General features: G+C 39.6%; 1 protein-coding gene across 1 annotated transcript; it reads right to left on the bottom strand.

The window, feature by feature from the left end:
- Positions 1–244: 244 nt before the first annotated feature.
- Positions 245–17,378, bottom strand: dbndd1 (dysbindin domain containing 1). Its single transcript, XM_079666088.1, has 4 exons — positions 16,936–17,378; positions 13,433–13,576; positions 8,224–8,361; positions 245–1,634 (listed from the first exon to the last, which is right to left on the bottom strand). The coding sequence occupies exons 1-4, from the start codon at positions 16,964–16,966 to the stop codon at positions 1,480–1,482; spliced, it is 468 nt and encodes a 155-aa protein (XP_079522214.1). The 5' UTR covers positions 16,967–17,378; the 3' UTR covers positions 245–1,479.
- Positions 17,379–23,483: the final 6,105 nt, after the last annotated feature.

Genomic DNA, 23,483 nt, shown 5'->3' with positions numbered 1-23,483 from the left:
CAAGATACAATCCCATTAGAAATATCTAAAAGAAATGTTTAGATATTACTTATTATTAGATCATTCTTAAGTTCGAGCAACCAGTGTGCTTTCTCTTTTGCAGAACATACCTTTGTTAGCCTTTGTCTTAATAGATATTTTTGTGAAAACACCATCTGCTGTTGTGTTAAAATGTTAGGGGTTGCCACACAGTACCAACTGGGGCTGCACTCAAAGTGTAGTTAGTAAATGACAGGAGAAAATGTTCTTTTTGATGACTTTTATTTATTCTTCCATCATCCCAGCGTCATTTGATCCATCTTGCCTCAGTATTCAGAATTATTGGCACTCCCGGTTAAGACAAGCTAAACGTCAGATAAATGCATCAAGTAATCAGCTATAACCCTTTCTTTAAAATATTTGAAATATTGCATCATGAGTGTAAAGAAATCTTTCAAAAGATAATTACAAAATTGTTGGCACTTTATTGTGTTTTTGGCATTCATGCAAAGTTCACTGAAGTCCACCTGATGCAATTCTCCCTTTATTTCTAACTGCTTCACCCATCAAGTTAATGCATCCGCAAACTTTGAAGAACCAACTCTAATTACTCCAGCACTCTGAAATACATCTTTTTTTTGATAATAATACAAATGGGATTTATTTAAACATATGGTTGGAGCATTGTTTTGCATATAACTTGCTACTTATTTTGTTAACCTGTTCTATCATCTGTACCAAATGCCAATAATTCTGGGGGGCGCTATTATACAATTCAGTGAGAGAAGTGCAAAACATTTTATTTAGGCAATCATAATAACAACAACACACATTCTTCACTAAGATGAAGAAGGTATAGTGGATATAAAGAGCGAGGCCTTACTGACATCTACTTCCACTGATCAAGTTACCTTTATTGCAACAGGCAACAGAAATACCCTGTCACACTTCTTAAGTGATAGCCTTAGCAAGATATTTCATTTTGAACAGCTATTGATTCGTGTTTCTAATCATATCCCGGTTATTCAATTTGAATCCCAAAGTCTGAAATTCACCATGAAATAACTGGGCAAACGCTTAGGACACAATTTAGGAATCAATCAAACTGTCCAGGCTATTTCACACCCTGAGAGGCTGTGAGGATGGAGGTGCTGTTATTCTGCCGACCTCATACCCTGTCTGTCATCCAAAAACAAAGATTCAAATTGTATGTCAGTCCAGAGTGCATTAAGAACCCTTTGATGAAAATCACAATTATTATGTGTAGAGAGAGGGAGAGAGGAGAGAGGAGAGGGGGAGAGTGTGTTTTGCACATCTCAACATGTTGGAGTACAGAGCTTGTTGTCCAGAGCTCATCCTGAACCCTGTTAACGTTGTGTGAGTGTGCCGGGCAGATTTGGTCCGCTTTGTTGTTCTGCTCTGGCGGTGTCTTTCTTTCTTTCTTTCTGTCTGGCTCTGGGTTTTCTCTCTCTCTGCGTTCCGGCTGTTTCCCGTCAGATGTCAGGGCTGCTTTGGCCTCTCCAGCTTCATTAAGGGCTCTGCGGTGTCCGAGTCGCTGTGATGCTTCCTCTCCCGCGGGTGTTCAACTCTGCTGCAGCGTGTCCACGAGGGAGAGCGCATGTACCCTCCTCTGGGCAGTACAGGCTGGTGGGAACCTGGGGACCAAACACACAATGAAGTTACATTGAAGTTACTAACAATCATCATGAGTCTGGAAGATACTAATATGGAATCATTCCCTAATCCTGTCAGTTTTTACATAACTACAACTTTATAATACAATGTAATGGTACTTGGCGTCAGTATACAGCTTAACACCGGCTTAAAGTATATTTCAAAGTAATATAACTTAATTGCAACAGATACCTTGCAGATAAAGTTGGTTTCTCCCAACCATCAGCAAATTTAAAAGGTATAATGACTTAAGTATAATAAACTTCTGCTTGTCTTATATTGTACTTCTTAAATATAAATGTACAACAAAATAAATTAAACCCTCTGGAGGGCTGTGAGAGGTTTTTTTATTACAGCATTTTCAAGTATCAAGAATGATTTACCTACATTGGATTGACTTTACCAATTTATAACAGAATTTATGAAGTAATAAACCTCTAGTGAGTTGCCCAGCCCTTCCTATATTCTTCTGTATGTGGCCCTCAGTGAAAAAAGTGACACCCCTCGTCTATAGCACACACACACACACACACACACACACACACACACACACACACACACACACACACACACACACACACACACACACACACACACACACACACACACACACACACACACACACACACACACACACACACACACACACACACACACACACACACACACACACACACACCAGCTATTTCTAGATAGGCTACAGGTTCTTGTAAATGCGAAATTACAAGCTGGGAAAGTGTCATAATGCTAAGATTGGATAAGAAACTTTAAAAAAGAATCTAATTTGAGGCATCTTTATGATCTCCAAAAGCATTCCTCAAACCAAAAGCTGCTTTCGCTGTGTAAAATCTAGTAAACACATAAGTACTATAACAAATGTTTGAATTATACAAATATTATAAAATACAAATATTTATTTTTTCAGTTTTGTTGTCGTTGCCGCTTTACACCACTAGGTGGTGATGTCCATCCTGTCAGGAGAACAGAAAGACGACAGGGGAAGCTGTGACTTGCTCTATTCACACTTCCCAGTCTAATGTTGGGTCTCTGGAAGGTCACGCTGGGAACCTGGCTCATATATCTCCCTTAAGCTACACCCATAACCTCACACACATTAGAGACTGACAGACGAGGAGAGAGGGAAAAGAGGGAGGAAGAAAAGGCGTATTGATGTAAAAAGATTGATGGCGCCTCCACTGGATTTTAATGAGAGGGACAACAACCTCCTCAGCAGCACGGAGGCGTCTGCTGCAGCAATGCCACGATCACCTGCTTGATCGTTTGTGTGATTACATTTATGTGTGTCTAATCTGTTTTAACCAGGAATAACATGTTTCCATTCCTTGCATACTTACTTGCATTTTTCCATTCCTTGCATACTTACTTTCAGATTTTGTTGACCTGTTTTTAACCCTGAACATAAATTCAGGAAAATTATTGGAACACACTAAGAGAAATGTTTGCACACCTGAGAGGTGAAGTCATTTCACACAACACACATACTGTATGTTCATTTTTACTCTCTCGCTCTCTTGCAGTCAGAGGCTTACTGCACTGTACTCCTCCTGTGCTGCTGTCTAGAAGCCATTTGATTTTTCAGTCAGCGTGTTGCAGCATAACTTAATGTTTCTTAGACACTAGACTCTCCTACAGAAAACTTTTAGGCACAGGAAAACAACCGTTACATTTTTCGTTCATATGTGCACAAGCGCACATGCAGAGTGTGTGACAAAGACCTCCTTATTAAACCCAACTAAGGTAAACAGTACTTGTTTTATGAGTGTTGGTGAATTGGGGCATGTCTATTTGTCAAAGGTTAAAAGCCCAAAGCAGCCCCAAAGGCAGTAAGTTTAACATTCAAAGGAGCTTTTATAGAGGATTTATTAAAATTGGTCTTGTGGTCCTAAAGGATAAATGGAGAAATAACAACTGAATTACACAAGAGAGGAAGCAGACACCCTAGGCTAACATTTCATACATGCTTCACTTGTGGCCACAATCCAAGCAGTGACATCCCTGCAGGGGTTTGACAGCAGATTGTAAACTGATCATTAGGGTGTGCCCCTCTTATGCAGTTGTGCTGTGTTTCAAGTTGATTGATCTGTTATGTACCACACAACACGTATAAACTGTTAGTTAAGAAACACTATATGGACAATACATTTCTGTTTCCCATTTTCTGCATCACTTCGCACGTCTACTTCTCAACAAATCCTCAGCCAAATCCTTCAAACAAACTCCCGTTCTCAAACACAACTAAAATCAACCATACAAAAACACACTGCTTATTAATATTCTGAAATGTCATCTGCTCAAACTCCGGTGCTGCTACAACAACCAAGAAATATGAGGCCAAAGCTATGCCTGTTGAGGTTTTTCACGAATTGGGTAGTATGTTCGGTTTGGCTCATTATTAAACAAAGTGCAAACTTACTAGACAAAGTCAGCCTTTTGTTCATTGCCTCTGGAGCTGCTCTAAAACAGACACTTGATGAAAGTCTCAGTTCAGTCAGACAACTCACGTGTTTCTTTAACATGTTTATTAGAAGCAGCATATAGTTAAGTTTGGCGACTAGGCTCGGGCATCATCACTCCATAGAAATACATAGCACGATGAGTGATGATCGAATAACTAACCCCCAAGCCTACAGGTGGAAGCTGGGGTGGAAGCTGGGGTGGTGGTGGGGCAGGCAAGCAGCAGTGACGTAGAGGTAGCTGCGGCAATAGCAACAGCAAGCAATGCATAGAGAGAGATCTGGCAGGTTAAATAGAGCGGCATATTAAGGAGACTCTGTTTGGTTAGTTGTAGAGTGGCAAGGGGCGTTATGTATGAATGCAGCATAAGTGCTCGAGTTGACTGCCTGAACTAGCTCGCAGGCTTCGGCCCATTACTGTATGTTCTGTGCTGTCTGGCTATGAAGTTCACTAAACTGTGCATGAAAAAAATGTAATCTGAATCAGGATTTAAGCTGCACATAGCTGAACGTTTGAGAGAGGAAGATGGGAATGGACAAATGGAAGAAAGACACCATGGTAAACAAAACAAACCAGAGACAAGCATCTATAAATAATGTGCCAGTGTAGTAACTCAGAGTACGACAGATTATGATACTGTAAAGGCTGTTAAGGACCAGGCATTTTTCCCAGCAGGGAAAAGTGAATAATTCAGGAAGAACCTACATTTAGCATGAACTCGCTCACCCATTTTTCTCCTCTCCTCTTCCTTTAACCTCTCCCTCAACTCCTACATGCCCTTAACGCACTGACACACACTGGCACACACTGGCACACACTGGCACACACTGGCACACACTGGCACACACTCAGCAGTTTCCCATAGAGAATAATGCTCACACAGCACAGCTCAATTCTACCACATTTGCATTGCAACCTTTGACAAAAACTATTGAAATCAAACATTTTTCAACAGCCCCCGTCCTGAACACACTGATGACTTACCGAAACTCATAAATCTACTTGCATGAAAGAAAAAGGCTGAATAATTGCTGAGGATTTAACGAGATCCGGGACATCAGATGTAACAGAACAGCTGGGATTTATGGATCAATCCATCGTCCATTTGTGTTTGCAAAAATCCTTTCTCACACACACCCACCCACTGCCATTGCCTGAACAGCCCAGTATCTGTATGGGAGGATAGATGTTCTTGTGTGAAATATATCATGTTGCTACTTTAGATTGCTGCAGAATTACGAGAAGTATATTTTCCTAATGAGGATGCTTGAACAAGGGGCGACGACAGCGGAAATCAAATGCACAAATCAAGCATTAGCGTCCTATTGTATATGTGACTCAAAATGATCACAGCATCAAACTTCTGCAATTGGAATAGCCTCATTCCAGAAAGCTAATTGTATAGAGCTGTGTCTTTCATGCCTTTGGTGATCATATGATTTTCTAAAAGTGTTATGCTTGAGTATCAGCCTGAAGATTTTCTATAGCAAACGTTGTTGCCACATCTGTCTGGGATTTTTATACTTTCATATACAAGCCATAAAGGAGGCAAACATGGAGACAGAGATTAGGAGTTAGGGGTGGAGACAAGCTAAGAGACAAAGGGTGAACGAGAGGAGGATTGTGTCTGTGTGAGACAGCTCAGAGGTAGAAGCAGGAGCGCTGAAGAGAGGCACTGATAAATCTCATGTCGAAAAGGTTAAAGACTTTCTTGGAGCAGAAAAATAGGTTTGCCACTTTTTCAGGGGGCTGATTTATTTGTATTCAAGGTTAATGTTGGTAAAAATACAACAGGAAAGGACACACGCTGCTCATTGTGAGGTTGGCAATTGCATTAACTAACAATAAGAAGAGATCAATCATCTGAATATGTCAGTCTGAGAGTGGAAACATTTTTTTTATCTCTCGTAACGGAGGCTATGTAAATGTAAATGAAATCAGTTAACATCATTACAGCTGCACGCCTACTGACAGCAGGTCTTCAGCTTGATAAGAGCAGAGCAGCGGATGTCCGGCTTTGCAAGACCTTGGACTAAAAGCTTCTGGGCTGTTGCATCTCCTGCACCTGGCTACTGAGAGCAGCTGAGGCCGGGGACTGAGGGAAAGATTAATTAACCTTGGTGGTGTTGGAGCGGACAGCTGAGAAGGGTGGGCAAGCTAAGAGTGTTTATTCTGCTCGGATGTGTGAACATGTGTTTAAAGCGTTTAGGAAGGACAATATGTATGGCATATAAGTATAGTTTACCAGCTTTTTTTATAGGTTTATGTTTTTGGTATTTAATTATGTTTACATATGAGAATCTGTAAAACATTTTTGAGCTATCATCATTAACCACACTAAACTGAAATGAATTAAACATTGCATAATGGGATTTCTAATTATGCATCTAATCTGAAATGAATTGATTTCTCTGTTGAAAGGAAGCATAGTCATTAAGGTGTTTTATTTAAGACATTTGAATTTCATAGTTAAAAGACTGCAGTGCTGCAAAGTCACTAAACAGTCTAAAGTGTAAAGCATCAAACAGCAGATGGAAACAGTAATCGATAACTGGTGAAAATACAGGGGCATTTAGAGCTAAAGAGACAGATACTGTATTTCCCTCAAATGGCAAACAAATATATTTATAGGACTAACATCCATCAAGAGGCCAGAAGCACAACTCCATATGAATAATAATGTTGCTCCATAACACCAGGAGGTGTAAAAGTAGCTGTTCACAATACTTAAGGATACAGCATATCAATGTTGCGTTCACAACCTGTTTCAGCTGCCCCTAAGCAGGCAAACACATATCTTAATGCAGTTTTACGTAGATCCATATGATCTGTAACTCTGCCTGTAAAGAAACATTATGGCATTTTTCCTGGTAATGTTTTTATTTTATTGTTGTACTTGTACTAGCAGAGACTACACTCAATGCACAAGGTTTTACTAAGAAACAAAGAACGTAGGTCTTTGAAGTCATAAATGCGCCTCTGCTACTTTAATTTAAATAATTGGCAGTGGAGCTGCAGACAGCAGCATATTGCACAGATGGCCCATTGGGACCATAACTCACACTTAACGCTGTGCCGCCCACGATATGATACATTAGAAAAAAACATTAAAAAAAGAAGCGAGATAATGCTGTTAAAGGAATATATTCAAAGTGAGACATAAGAGTGACAGAAGCATGTAGAAAGTATGAGGAAAACCCAGATTATTAACATTTCAAGATGTCTGTCTTTGCACTAAAGATGGAAGTACGGCTGATGACCCAAAATCAGTCAAGCACTGTCCTTCTGTGGATTCAAACTGTGAATTCCATTAAGTTATTTTTATGTCATTGTCTCCGGAATGATGAATATCTGTTTTGAACCTTCTTATTCTCAGACAAAGTAGAATAATTGGTTACGCCTTTAGTCGATGAAAATGTCACAATCGAAAGTATGACATTTTTATCAAGAACATTTCTTCTTACTTTTTGAAGGGCACAGTGCATGGTCAGAATATAAAATACTTCTAATACATTGTTTAAATGACGTCGATATACCTTTAAATCTAATGCTACCTTGAAATCCTGTGTGCATGCTGAAGAGAAAGTTCACTGTCCGCATGCAGGATGAGGCTCTCAGGTCATAAATAAAACATGGGCAAAGATTTTATGCTTCTTCTTGCGCATCAGGGGAGCTGTACAGTACCTGCTGAGTAACACATATGCAGGGTCAGCTCTTTAATATACAATTGTGCATGACGCTCAACAAAACAATGTCTTCTTTATTACTGCTTTCGTGAATGACGGAGTTCCTAGTTGACATTTTTTGACAGACTTTAAATAAAACAGATTTACATGAGAATCAGAAAGGATGGAACAATGTAGGAGAGGCAGTCAAACCTTTAGGTAAATTTATCTAGACACTGCAATGTGTTTCCAAGGAATCCCTGAAGGGAGTCACTCAACATTTAAAATCATTACTGATCAGCATGATGTCAAATACCGTCCAGCATGCATGCACGCACACACACACGCACGCACGCACGCACGCACGCACGCACGCATTATCTGTGTTTATTGTAAAACCATATACATATCATTTTTCAGCAGGCCTTACCTGCTGGGGACTCGTTGTGGGTCTCCTCGTCAGAGTCAGCAAAAACTTCAGCCAGCTCCTGGTCGGACATGTCCGTCAGCTCAGTCAGATCCAGGAGGTCAAAGTGCACCTCCAAAGAAGACACACTACTCAGTGGTTCTGTGAGGCACAGGGAGAAAGAGGAATACTTTTAATCTAGAGGGAGGATGAGAGATGAAAATGATCCACTAGTTTTTCTGCTGAGAGTGTAGAATAAAAGTGTCTCTTTAAAAAGAAATGAAGTACCGCATATATTCTACACAGAGCTCCTCCGCCCATCATGCAACACTCTTGAATCTTCATTGTTCTCATAATCAGATCAATAGATGGCTCACAGCATTCTAAAATCTATTTCCAACAAAGAACAATTTTACTCTTTCATTCGCCTTTATCTGTACATCTCTTGCAAGGATAAGTCTCTTTACTTCAGTCATATTTCTCACAGTATATGGCTTGAATATGCCTCAGAGCTCCCCACTCAACACCTGTGTGTTAATGCAGTCAGAGAATAATTGGAACAAGAGCCGAGGAGATGAAAATAGCCAGGTCTTTAACACATTTTGATCTCCATCTTTCCCCTGGGTGTGTTGCACCTGTTCATTCCTCGACAGGCAGGAGTCAGTGCTGCTTCACAGGGTCAAATTTAAATCAACGTGTGAGGCTCCGCATTCCAAACAGGCTGACCTCAAACCTCATATGGTAATGTGATGCAAGACAAATGTATTCAAAGACTCTGTATTACATACATAAATCCTAGCGAGGGTCCAACAGCATCTGCTTGTCTCAGCATCGCTGGAGTTAGGAACATATCCCTGTGTAATAGAGCTGAACTAATCTGCCATTATAGTGAGAAAGATGTTTGGAGACAGCACTGAGGCAGGTGTGTTTGTATTTCCTTATGAATCAATGGATGCCTGTCTGCCATGCAACGTCAAGACTGAATCAAACACTTCACTAATTGTTTGTGGGCGTGACTTTGTGGAGAAAACGATGGGTTAGGTGACAGGTTGAAAGCTGTTATTATCCCATGTTGTTTCCCTGCTGTTTTCCAGGCTGTTTAGACAAGGCTGTCAGTTGAAGAGGCAAAACCCACTCTCCTGCTGCTTCTGTTAAATCTAATTCCCTGCATCCTGCTTAAGCACATATTAATATAAAGAAGACGGATCATCACGCCGGAGCAGTGGCTGGTGATGCGATGGTTAATAAAAACACTCAATATCATACATACCAGGAGACACAATGAATATAACATAAGTAAGCATTGATTTGAGAGAATGCAAATAAGGATATGAGCAATGAAAATGTAGTAAGACTAAGTTCATGAATCCCCAAGACCAACCTCCCCTGTCCTTTATTTTACAAACCTTCTGCTCTACTCCAAATGTACAGTCCTACTCAGTTTTTCCGTCATGTTTACATACAGGACTAAGTCACATGTCGGCCATGACCCAGGCAGATATGATATGCATGAATATTTAAAAAGATAGTGGCCAGCATATAAAAGCCCCACAGTCATTTCTACAAGAAAAGACTGAAGGAAGACCATAAGAGATGCAGAAAGACAGAAATAGAGGTCTTATTCGTATAATTTTAGACTTTAGGACGAATAAAAAGCATATCAGAACTAATCCTTTCTAGTATAGTATAATTATTTATGCCATTAGCCATTCCCATTTTGAATGTAGAAGGTTTTAACACTTACAAAGAGACCACCTATGGGACTTTTAGCTTCTCCCCGCTGCTTACGTCTTAGCTCACAAATGGCCAGATCATTGATCACATGCAACTTTCATACAGGAATGTGAAAATAGCTGCCTGAGGCTTGACGTCACTCCTTTACAGTACAATAATATAATTGTCCTATAAGTCACTTAATCAAAGGGTAAAGCTCAACAGTTTCCATTACCACCCCATGAACCACTGCACCGCATATAATTAAACAGCAGCAAAGAAAAGCAGCAGACAACATTCACATCACTCTGCTGTCTGATAGTAGTTGGAGAAACACTGCATTATGAAATGACTGGTCGGCAAGAATCACATAGAACCTGCCTTTTTCCTATTTCTTTCTTATTTCTCATCACTTGCTTTTTGACCGTGTTTTTAAATATATTTGCTTTCCCCTCAGACTGTGAGGTGCCTGCAAATAGCTATCACTCTTGAGTGAAGAAACTGGTGGCGGGATGTTATTAAAGAAGTGAAGATGAAGGGAAACGAGGGAGAGGGTGGATGCTGGGGAAATGAGAGGTGAAGCTAGGTAAGAAAGGGAAATGTTAAAGAATAATAGGGGAATAAAAGAGAGAGTATTTTGCGGAAGGAAGGCATTATAAAAAAAATTCCCTGCATTAGTTTCTGCCATTTTCTTCAGTTGTTTAAAAGGTTATTCACATTCTGCTTTGCTTGTTTTTAACCTCATCTTCCCCATCTTCTTTTTTCCTCTCCCACACCCTTTTTCCTTAAATAATTGATCAGTGCGTTCTTTCTTCCAGGCAGACACACTGAAACAACTGCCTCCATCTCAAAAGCCAATCAGGAGGGCTTTGAGACGGCAGTGGAGAAGACTGACTATAGAGAATTCACACTGAGACAAAAAAAAAGGGGACTTTGTGCCTAAAGCAGATGGATGATTTAAAAGAAGACTGCCTTTTTCTCACAGCAAGCATACAGTCTGTTGGCCCATAAAGTGAAATGTGTTTCGTCTGATCTGTTTCAACTCCTTTTTGGCATATTTTTCATCATTTGCTTGATACCACACTTATGAATTCATGCCTTTGTAGTTACAATTAAAATGTCAGAAATAAAGGTACCATCAATTCACTGAAAAATAAAAGCATTTTCTCTTTAATTTAGAATATCACAGCAAGACAAATAAGCGTCTGCATGCTGTCAATTTAATAATCTATCAAAAAGGATTCCTTTCATTTAGTTCAGTTAGTTCATTAATCAGTTAGATTCAACGGATGGAACAAAGAATAGGGAGGATGGGTATGAGGGAGGGGTTAACATTTGGGAGAAGGGATAAGGGAGCAAAGGGAATGTGCCTTGCATGCTGAAAACATGTAATCCCCTCCCTCTCTCTACTGGCACATCAGGGGTCTGAGGTCATTTTTCAAATCTGAGAAGCTTGTACTGACATCTAGGCTTTGATTGAGTGGAGAAGATTGAGAAAGGACCACGGTATGAGGCAGTATAATAAACAAGAAATGCAAAAAAAACATGTTCTCCTGCATCTGCTGCTCGTGGGTTATTTTCTCCTCACAGCGACTGAGCATGCTGCCATCCTCACTTGTTCAGTTCTTTTCTGTTGCATTGTTTGCCAATCAACCGCTGACAGGTAAACAAACACTGATTTCTAACAGCGAATCCATCAATTTGAAAATGTCATAAAAGTTTTAAAGAAAAACATGCTTTTACAACACCCTGCTGAAATGTTTCATGAATAATGCATGGTTTACTTGAACAGAGCTCCCTGACATGAGTTTATTTTAAGTTTTAAAATCAAGCGGAAGGAAAGTTTGTAAATCCCACTTTTTTTTTCAAAACTGCAGCCGATCCAGAACGCTGCTGCACGTGTCCTCACTAACACTAAAGGAGTGGATCACATCAGTCCGGTTCTGAAATCTCTACATTGGCTTCCAGTCGGCCAAAGAATTAATTTTAAAGCACTATTGCTAGTTTTTAAATCATTACATGGTTTAGTATATTGTTGAACTCCTACATAATTACGAGCCATCGAGGTGCCTCAGGTCTTCCGGGACGGGTCTGCTATCGGTTCCAAGAGTAACAACAAAACATGGAGAGGCAGCATTTAGCTGTTATGCCCCGACACTCTGGAACAAACTACCCAAATCATGCACGTCCGCAGAAACGCTTACTATTTTTAAATCGAGACTAAAAACATATTTCTTTGCCGCTGCTTTTAATTGAGCTGCTCATATTCGAACTACAGTATGCCTTTTAAACATGTATTGTATACCTTTGGTGTTTATTTTTATTATTTTATTATCTTTGCTTTGTAATGCCTGTTGTAAAATGCCATTATATAATGTGTTTGTACTGTATTTATTCCTAAAAAGTATTTTAATTTGTTTTGTAAAGCACTTTGAATTGTCACGTACAGAAAAGTGCTATATACATAAACTTGCCTTGCCTTGCCTTGCCTTACATCATTTTGACTTCAACATTACTTGCTGTTACAAACAACTAAAACATGCTCTTCTCAGAAACCTCTTTTTAAGGTAGGCTGTTTGCTCAAGGTCTAAAAATAAATGTTGAAGATGAACTATAGTCTGTCTTTATGGAAATACAACTGCAGCACTAGGGAGGAATGGCTTTCCGTGCCATTAAATATGAAGCTGCGATGTGGCTTTGTGGACAACAAACTTCAATGAAAAATATATTTTAGAGCAAGCACTCTTTTTAAAATGTCTGATCATTCAATGATTGGGGAGAAAAAGTACTGTAACAACAGGGATCATCATCTTGATTCAATGTTTTCTCAGGATGGGATCTGTTCTTTCTTTCTCTATGCCACACAAACTACCAGCTGACCTGTCAGGTGGCACGGTTAGTTAGTGGGTCACGTCGAGACACAGACATTAGCTCCTGGATGAGTGGCCTCTCTGAAAAAGTGTTTGGTTGGTGAAGCAGATAAAGGTTTCCTTGTCACCCGTGCAGCCCTAGTATCTGCCTCTGTGCCTGGGCTATGAGCCTGGCACGCACAGGGCAGCTTCTGTAAGGGACTGATGCACAATGAGTCCTTTCAACTCAGACTAAGCTGCAGTGGTCTTTGAGAATGTGGGACTAGAAAACCTGAAATAGGCAACACTAACTCAGTGGGTTTATAGTTTGGAGCAGATCCACCTGCACTCTATTGGATGAGGATGTAAATACACCATGTTGTAGGAGATAGCTTTATGGTGAATTTATTATGTGTTACTCCATTTTACTGCACATCGATCCAGTAGTGACTGCCTCTGAGAAGATACTCTTTAACAGAAGCAGGGTGTCTTCCGTCATCTTTATTCAACATTTCATATTTCTTCTTTGTTGGAAACAAATGTATCGGTCAAATATCTTGCTCAGAGCATTTCCACCTATAATTACACTATTATGCAACAATAAATGTTCATCACTGTTTCACATTCTGAATATTGACTTCTCAATACCCTGCACTTCCCTGGGTACTCACGTCTTTTCTCAGCGATGTGCAGGAGGCTTGCAGTGTGCCCTGACAGGCTGCCCTCCTCCTCCTCCCCTGGGTGGTGGAACAACTCCTTGGTAATGTCACCGGAGCTGGAGGGCTTCAGCAGCTTCTGGATGTCTTTATTGGGATCTATCGGCACACATAGGCACAGCACAGATAATCAGAGGGAGCCAAGAGAACAAAAAGATAGATATGTTGATAGGTTTTTAGATTTTTAATAAAGGATATCATTAGATATACTGGGTTATTGCTCTGTAGATCTCAGATTAAGCTCCAAGAAAACTGATTTTGGGCAATGAAGGGGAAAATATGGCTTTAGTTATCCTAAGCACTAAGAAGAGGCCATTTTGGACCCACTGTCTAATTAATGTTCCATATTTGTCCTCCATGTTTACCCAATATTACGTTTTCCCAGTCAATTACTAAATTCAATTGACATTAATTCTCAGATAACTAACTGCGTCACCAATCATCTTTTCCTTTCATCTTCTTAAAAGCATTCATAGTCTCTGTCTTTTGTCAATCCTGTATGCATTTCTGTTTACATCTTTGTGTGCATGTGTAAACACAGTGTTGTATGTTGTATAGATGTGTGATTCCTTGAAAGAAGATTGGTTAACTTGCCTGTTGTTATAGTTGTTACATAATTGTCATTTTAATGTTTCTATAAACAATATGCATTCTGACAGCCTGGCCATGCTTTTGAAACCAACACATCCATTCAAAATTGGAAAACAAGTTCACACAGGCTATTAACAAAGTCTTAAAAATAGATAGCACCTAAAATAGAATCCCTTCAAATGCAGGAGTATGCACAAACTCAGTTCAACTGTTTGACACAGCTAAAAGCACAGCGGAGTGAGACTATGATGAGACTCAGTGAGGTTAGGAGAGGAGAACAGAAAAGCTTTTCATTTAACTGAAATAATACAGAAATTGAAATTGCAACATCGACTATAGACAAATTGCAGGAGGCTCATGTGATTTGGTGGTTACAACAAATCAAGCATGTTGGATTTATTATAGAATAGAGTTTTTATAAATCAAAATTGAAAACAAAACTGTGTTTGGAGCAACATTTAGCAACATGGCAGAATGGCTTTTTTTTCTAATAACATGTAGATCTGATGGAAAGAAGTGTGGGAGTATAGAAGATTCCTGATGGGCCTCACCAGATGGCTGCTGGTAGATATTTCTTCCTGCAGTATGCTCTTAGACAGCTGAATTTCACATTTCAGTTACACCGAAAGCCAAGCCAGGACAAGATGGATTCAGCTTTTACTCTGTGAAGCAGTGTTCATTGCGTTCTATTGATTAATTTCCTCAGCGAGAAGCCACAGAAACTGAAAGGCTATAAAGTTACCTCTGCTGTTATAATGAAATGTTTATTCAATATTTAGACTATCTACGAGCAGCTTTGGATTCCATTACCATCACCTTCTTCAGCAAATATCCATAGTAGAAAAAAGCAGGACTTCCATTGCCTTAAGGCAGTTTATCCTCCGCCCCTCCACCAAAGCTAATTTCATCCATTAACTCTAAAATTGGATTGGAAGAGTAGAGTAAAAAAAACTTTTAACAATCTATTTGTGTTTCATAAGGAAATATAGAATACATACAACTTTACTGCATATCACATAAAGACATGTTTAGGTTTTTAGCCACATATACACCTATCATCTAAGACAAATGTGTGTGTAAATAAATACTTCTTCATGTATGGCTAAATGTTTTATATTTGGATGGAGATGAGATTGGCTCTCAGTAAGGATGTTTGTTATGTGACAGAAAAAACAGATCTTTCAAGAAAGTCAGAATATAATCTGCCTTTAAAGGAGGACAAGTTTACACAGATGGCCTGATCTAGCCACCACCTTTGAAAGCGGCAGGGAAGAAGTTAGAATAAAAAATAAGAAATAGAAGTTTATGCAGACCCTGTCTAGCCGTGGCTGTCTGTGAATCAGCTACCTCTAGACATCAGACAGACAGACAGACAGACAGACAGACAGACAGACAGACAGACAGACAGACAGACAGACAGACGGAGAGAGGAAAAGAAAAGGAGAGCGATGGAGGATGAAAATTATGTAGTGAACATTTGCCAAAGGTTTAATCAAACCCAGTGTCCTGGTTCAATAAATCAATCGCTGTTTGTAACGCAGGCAGGAGGAATTACCATCCTCTCTCAACACCCACAAGATCATTTAACTTGATGATTGCTCTTCATCTTCTATACTTCAAAGTAATATAAATGTTTTTATTGTTTAACTACATACTCTGGATTTAGAATTTCTAAAAATATCTCTTAACATTGAAGACCGAATTACTGTGCAGAAGTTAGAATATTAGTTAAAATATTTTCCTCACAGCTAGGCTTAAATGATGTGGCTGTTGGCACAGAGCAGCCATAAAACAAAAACTGCACTTCAGAAGTCCCACTTAGTGACCCATTCCTGTGATACATCATAATAATGTTGTTCACTCTAATTCAATATCATCGTAATGAAGAAATAATCTCTCAATTTGTCATGGGCAGGTCATTCTGGCCCTCAGCAAGAACAAGTAGTGGTTGGATACTGTCTGTAAACAAGGATTGGTGGAACAGAGCCATAGCAGGAAGATAACATTACCCATTATATCTGTCCAAATTGCAACTTATAGTGGCTGCAGAGACATTACTTTACCCTTGAGGTAGAACAGAGTAATAAAGCATCATTTTAATAGTGCTTGAATGCACCCTGCTGGTTCAGATGCAACTAATCTGCTCACAAATAAACTACCCTTTTATGGCTTTGCCTCATAGTATGATATACATGTATATTAATGTATCAAAGCTCATGTTATAATGATATTGTCATATTTATAGACTGTACAACAAATATTAACTCAGAAACATTCCAATACTCAGTCTACTATGTATACAAGCAAAGTTACATTTTCAACCCTTTTACTGTTTAGATGTTACAGTGCAATAGTGAGGCATTGTGCAGAGCTACCAAACAGCACAGGCTTCTCTGGATGGTCTTTACACAAAGGCCACAGCCATCCACTATTGTACTACAATTTGTATTTCAGTCCAGCTTTTGCATGGTTGACCTTCAGTGTGTGGATATAAAAAGACCAGTACTGATGGGCAATATACTCAAAATGACACTTTAGTGTAAAATGAACCCTATACAACTGGATCCTATAGGAGAGGGAAAATGACCAAGGACAGAGCATAGTACATAGTGCACTGCTATATTTATACCTTATCTATATCAGTGACTTAATTTTGACAAGACAAACACCAAAGTGTAGTTATATGAAACCAGCTCTTCTGACAAATATCATTCAGTCCTCCCATTTAGAAAGTGTCCACACAAATATTATAAAAAAACACTAACTTACTACACACAGGGTATCCAGACCACAAATCATTCCAAAGACAAAGACACTCAGAAACATCCATGCTAGAGAGAAAAGAAAGAATAAAAAATGGCTTTTACCTGGGCTCCCTGCCCCTCCCTGTGCCTCCATGCAGCTCAGCTGAGTGTCCTGTTGTTCACCACACCAGCATCGGAGAGTGGAGGAGACAAACAGGGAGGGAAGAAGGGAGAGGCAGGGGGAGAGTGTGTCTGTGTGTGCATATGAGAGAGAGTAGGGTGGGGTGGGTTTGTAGACACGGCAAGACCTCTGCTCTTCAAAGACTCTGCTCCTCCTCTTCCTTTTTCTGTTGTCGTTCGTACTAGATTCCCCCCACAGGTGATGTTGGTAGCTGTTCTCGCTCAGTGCACCTGCCCCGCTCTGCCATCAGAGCCGTCTGACTGCTGCACTGCCTCACAGAGCGAGTCCACCACAGAGAGGGAGGTATGGGAACAGCGACATCACTGAAAATGTCTAAGCCACTTTTTTCAGTAAATGCAGCATTGAGAGGCTTGGCTTGGTATGTACAGAATACACAGAGAGTGAGTGAAACAGAGAGAGAGAGAGAGAGAGAGATATCTAGTACAAAAGAGTGAGAGAAAAAGAGAGAGAGGGAGAGAGGGAGAGAGGGAGGGTTGAGCTGGCAGCCTGCCCAGACTCAGAGAGAATGGGGTGTCAGGGAGGTCTATGGGCCACTGGAGAGAGGAAATTGTATTTGCCTGTGCGTGGATGAGTATGCCCGTGTGTATGTCTAGGACTGTAGCATAACAATGTCTAGATATAGAAGTTATTAAACCTGATGATGGGTCAGTTCATGTCAAATATATACTGCTCAGGCATGGTGGCAGGATAAACCAATTGCCAATCAAACACAGTTGAAGGACATGACAGATGATACAAATTGCATGTCTGTGGTACAGGATGAACACAATACCTTCAGAAAAAGCAGAAAATGGTCCTCCTTTCTGCTTAGGGGGATCTTTTAGTAGAGCTTGCCCTCTAGTGGTGAACTCTAACACCTTCAGGTTGGCATGCCAAGTAAACATCAGAAACCCCAACTCCTGTCTCCTTTAAAAAAAAGTCTATTTTATTATTATGTAGGCTGATATAATTTTTTCTCAGGTAATTTGAGCAATGTGATTACCTTGTATTTTAATGCTGTAATCCACAATATGTATTTAAATTGTTCAAAAAATAACAGTATGTTTTTTAATGCAAGTGTTAGATTGTATGGTGTGAATATCGTTGGATTTCCCTTTTTCTTCAATTGTCTGTCCAGTAAAATAGAGCTGTTACAGTTACATATTTAAGAGTTATGGTTACAATGATCCTTATAAGTTCACACAAGTAGAATGTGTTTCCCCCTCATGCCTGACTGATACCTCCTTGTTTAGAAGAGCACTCACCAGCAGAGGAAGATTCACCTCATTTTCTCAACACCAGGGGAAGGATGTCAAACAGTTGTGGTTCTCCAAGACTTCTGTCTTCACTGGAATACTTCAGTCCATCTGCAGCTACTTAAAATCCACGACAAACAAAACAATCCACTAGAACTTCACTACAAAATCCGGACCATTGCGGGAAATAGGACTCAAGCAACACGAAAATTCACATACAGATGTTACATGTGGTAATTTCAGGGAGGAAAGGAAAAACTGCGGTTTTTTATAATGATTCCATGCTAATGTGTGTCATGTCAACCATCTGCTTTTTGGGCCTCTGCAAATCCATTTTGCTGGGCAACTCAAATATTTGCACCAGTCTTTGCAAGAATGCTTTTATGTCGTCCTGTCTTCAACGTTCCCATGTCTTTTAAGCTTGTGGTTGCCTGAATTGAACAGAAAACCTTGCAAATACATAAGTCTACATGCCTGCTTTATCTTTCTTTACTAATGAAAGCTTCAGCTTTGGGGGAAAAAAACATTATCTGCTTGCGTTTTAACATATTGCAATGTCTATGCAGATGAAAGTGAGTGTGCTTAACCACCACAATAAATAGGATTGAAATCCTCTTTGTAAAGTGGCAATGATAAAACATGCCACAAGCTAAATTAAAAGAAGTAGTTCTTCATTCAAATGTTTTGGTAAACTATGATTGTTGGAGCAAATAACCTAAAATCAATCTGCTACTCATTAGGTAACTTGGATTGTGTTTAGTAGTTGCAGAAATAGTGTATAAACTACTGTAACATGTGTACTGTACTTTTGTCGCCTTTTCAATTGAAACACACTTTGGATCGCCTGGAGGATTAGAGCTGCTAAATAGAATTGCACTAGCAAATAGCCAAGAAGTAGAAAATAAAGGAGTAAACAAACATAGAAATACTCACGATAAGAACTGATATTACAAAACAGTTCGGTAATACGGGTTTGTTAAACCTGCATTTGCCAACTCCGAATGAGTTTAGCTGTAGGCAAGGATTGGGTTTTCTGCATGTTAATGCTAGAAGCCTAGTGCCCAAATTAGATGTGTTCAAGACCTGGTTTTTAGTTGCTAAGCCTGATATTGTTGTAGTTTCTGAAACCTGGTTAAAATCGTCTGCCACTGACACTGTTATTCAAATTGATGGATATAATGTATTCAGAGTGGATCGTAAGGGCAGAGCTGGAGGTGTTGCGATATACACTGCTGAGAAACTACAGTGCTCTGTCCTTCACTCAATTTCAATTCCAAGGCAATTTGAGTTGCTAGCAGTCCAAATAACTATAGCAAATGCTCCTCTCACTGTTATTGGCTGCTATAGGCCTCCATCGGCCATCATGGATGCTATTACTAGCCTTACTGAATTGTTGTCTACGTTTTCTTCTGAAATCATATTATTGGGTGATTTAAATTGGGACTGGTTGAGTGATAAATCTTCACAGTTTAAGCAGGTTTGTGATTATTTGAACTTAACTCAGCTTATTGATAGTCCCACTAGAATAAACCCTGCCAAAGCCAATAACGATACCCTTATAGATGTCATTCTAACAAATGCAGCTCATAAGCATGTGTCTGTTGGTGTTTTTCCGAATGATATCAGTGACCATTGCACTATTGCTTGCGTTAGGAGCACTAAGTTGCCCAAAATCAAGGGCGTTATATTGCTCAGGGGCTGCTTCAAACACTTCTCTGAGCAGGCTTTCCTACACGATCTGGTGGAGGTTAAATGGCACTTCATTGTGTTAATTCCATCCGTCAATGTTGCCGTCCAATTTTGTATTGATCACTTTTGATCAATTATTAATAGACACGCCCTCCTTAGAAAATTCAGAGTTAAGAATAGGAACACTCCATGGTTTACGAGAGAACTATCTGATCTCATTCATGATCGAAATAAGCAATGGTCCTTAGCTAGAAAGTCTAACACTAGTGATGACTGGCTTCTTTTTCGTGTCCTCAGAAATAAATATTCAGCCCTTATTAAAAAAGCTAGAGCTGATTATTATCTGAGCTTAACCACTGATTGTTTTAATGACCATTCTAAATTCTGGAAAACAATTAAATCACTTCAGAACAAGAAGGTTTCTAGTTTCCCACAAAAACTGAAGGTCAGTGATTCTTTTATTTCAGATTCAGATGGTATGTCTATAATGCTTTCAATGCTCACTTCAAAAAGGCTGGTCACATTTTTGATGAGCAAAGTCAAGACTCTCTAAAATGGTCGTACTCACAGCCCTAGTCAAGAGATGAACTCCCCTGTTTCTGATTTAGCTTATTTCTCTGTCTCTGAAGTCTTACAGGGTTTGCACTCAATTAATCCTAAAAAGTCTGCCAGGCCTGACGGCCTCGACCCGTTCTTTTTAAGAATTGTAGCTCAGATTATAGCACAACCAGTAACTGATATTTTTTAATCTCTCCCTGTTGCTGTGGAAGCAAGCTCTGGTATCGCCCCTCTTGAAAGCAGGTGATCCCACTGAGTTGAATAACTATCGTCCTATCTCAAATCTTTCTGTGTTATTAAAGATACTTGAGTCCTTAGTAACTTTCTACTCAGTTAAAACTTTTTTTAAATTCACACAACATCCTTAACCCTATACAATCTCGATTCAGATCAAAGCACAGTGTGACTGCCAGTGTGAAAGTCTTAGATGATATTAAGGCTGCTTTGGATACAAAATCAGTTTGTGTTGCATTGTGTATTGACCTAGTGAAAGCATTTGACTCTGTAGATCACCACATTCTGTCTAATGTTATGTTGGTGTCTCGTTTCGGTCATAATGCCATTTGCTGGTTTCAGAGTTATCTAACCGACCGTACTCAAAGCGTCAGGTTGGGTAGTACTGTCTCTGACCCTGTCACCTTGCAGAAGGGAGTTCCACAGGGCTCTATTTTGGGGCCCTTGCTCTTTTTATTATATGTAAACAATTTTGTAATTTTTTTGTAAACAACAATTTGTAATCAGACGCAATTTTGTACCTATCATATGTATGCTGATGACACTATTGTATATTCATGTGCTCCTTCTCTGGATATGGCCGTTTCCAATTTAAAATCTGATTTTATCACTTCTTGATTCCAAACTGCTATTGAACAGCAAGAAAACCAAAGCAATGCTTTTTGCTCCCAATTCAGCGTCCTCTTGCCTCTCCATTGACACCCTTGATGGCGTCTCTGTTGAGTTTGTCGATACCTACACATATCTGGGCTTTTGGTTGGACAGTAATCTGAACTTCAAACACCATATTGAAGTTCTAAATCAGAAATTGAAATTCACTCTTGGCTTCCTTTTCAGACTTACATTTTGTTTGACAACTTCATCCCGTAAAAGGTTGGTCTCTGGTTTATTCCTGTCCCAGCTGGACTACGGTGATACCATTTATAGATTTGCCTGTCCCACTATTTTGGCCAAACTTGACCCACTCTACCATGGTGCACTGCGTTATATATCAAATGCACCCTATAGGACTCATCATTGCAAACTGTATAGCCTAACTGGATGGTCCTCACTTACATGCGTAGGATGCAGCATTGGTTTTTATTAATGTATAAAGCCATTTTAGGTAAGCTTCCACTGTACATATGTGCCAGATTTGCTCCAGTTTGTGACTCTTACGACCTCAGATCCAGTGCCAGGATACGGTTCCAGGTACCTGCCGTGCGGACAGAGGCTGGAAAAGGTTTTTTTTTTTTATTATGGTCCTTGGTCTTGGAGTGACCTTCAATCACGCCTTAAACTGAGGGCACTTGTCTCAATAGCATGTTTTAAATTGAAGTTGTCTGAAGTCCTTACCACCAGCTGCTCTTGCAGTAATAAGTAGTGCACCTTTCTTACTGTCCTAATGTGCACAATGTAGTGACTGCTTTTCGTCTTTTGTTTTCTTAGTTGTGTTCTCTGTATTTTATATGTTTGTGTTATGTGTTATAACGTTGCTGCCTTCTTGGCCAGGTCAGCATTGCAAATGCAATTTTATCTCAATGCTTTTTTATCTGGTTAAATAAATAAAAAAATATGGTTACCTACGTCAACCACCTCCCCCCCCCCTTCAAGAAAGCATCGTCTCCGAAGCCCGATAAGGATGTGTGTGTACAAAACGCAACAAACTAGGTCCAGGCTCAAGGGCGTATGGCACTCTCAACTCTTTCCAAGACATGCCGGGGCCCTGCCTGCCAGTAGCTTTGCCGATATCTGTGTTGATAGGTAATAGATTAAGAGTGGTGAATCAGCTTAGAAACAGGAAGTGCTCAAACGTTTGTGTGAGTTTATCAAATTTAGTTGTGATTCCATGTCAGCAACAACTTGTCACAAAAACATATCACTGATAGTGTATTTAACAAACTTAAACTAGCTTTATTAAATGTTAGGTCTTTGGCAGGAGAAACATTTTTAATCAATGATTTTATCACTGAGCACAATCTCGATGTTATGTTTTTAACGGAAACTTGGATTTAACAAAATAACAGTGCAGCTGTTCTTGTCTAATCAACCCCTCCCAACTTTACTTTTATGAGTCAGAAAAGAATGCATAAGAAAGGGGGTGGAGTTGCTATTTTGTTCACTGATTCCATTCAATGCAGTAAGACATCTTATGGGAACTTTGCTTATTTTGAATATGTGGCCCTTCAGCTGAAATGCTCCTCTCGAGCTCTGTTCCTAAATATCTATAGACCACCCAAATACTGTGCAAGCTTTTTTGATGACTTTACTGAACTGCTGTCTATATGAACCATCCACAACTGCTGTCTAGATGAACCATCCAGAACTCTCAGGTCTTCAGGGACTGGTCAGCTTTCTGTCCCCAGAATCAGAACTAAACACGGAGAAGCAGCATTCAGTTATTATGCTCCAAATATCTGGAACAAACTCCCAGAAACCTGCAGGTCCGCTGCAACTCTGACTACTTTTAAATCCAGGCTGAAGACTTTTCTTTTTGCCGCTGCTTTTAATTGAACTATTCACATCTTAAACTGCACTGTAACTTTTATCCATGTATATTTTCTTTTAATGTTTATTTTATTATCTTTGCTGTTGAATGACTGATTTTAAATGCCATTTTCTTAATGTCTTTCATTTTTTTTTAAAGCACTTTGAATTGCCTTGTGTTGAAAGGTGCTATATAAATAAACTTGCATTGCCTTGCTCAACTTTTTGGACCTCGTGTGACGCTTTCAGGTTCGCGTTTGATTCAAATTGACCTTTCTGAGCCACCG

Source organism: Notothenia rossii (assembly GCF_949606895.1).
Source record: "Notothenia rossii genome assembly, chromosome: 2".
NCBI lineage: Eukaryota > Metazoa > Chordata > Actinopteri > Perciformes > Nototheniidae > Notothenia > Notothenia rossii.
Note: the sequence above shows the minus strand (reverse complement) of the source record. Positions and strands in the feature narration are given on the sequence as shown.

Excerpts from the sequence above, each read along its gene's own strand:
- dbndd1 (XM_079666088.1), bottom strand. The coding sequence starts at position 16,966 with ATGGAGGCACAGGGAGGGGCAGGGAGCCCAG. Across the intron at positions 13,577-16,935 it reads GGGAGGGGCAGGGAGCCCAG|ATCCCAATAAAGACATCCAG; the intron begins GTAAAAGCCATT and ends GTGTGCCGATAG. Across the intron at positions 1,635-8,223 it reads CCACAACGAGTCCCCAGCAG|GTTCCCACCAGCCTGTACTG; the intron begins GTAAGGCCTGCT and ends TTTGGTCCCCAG.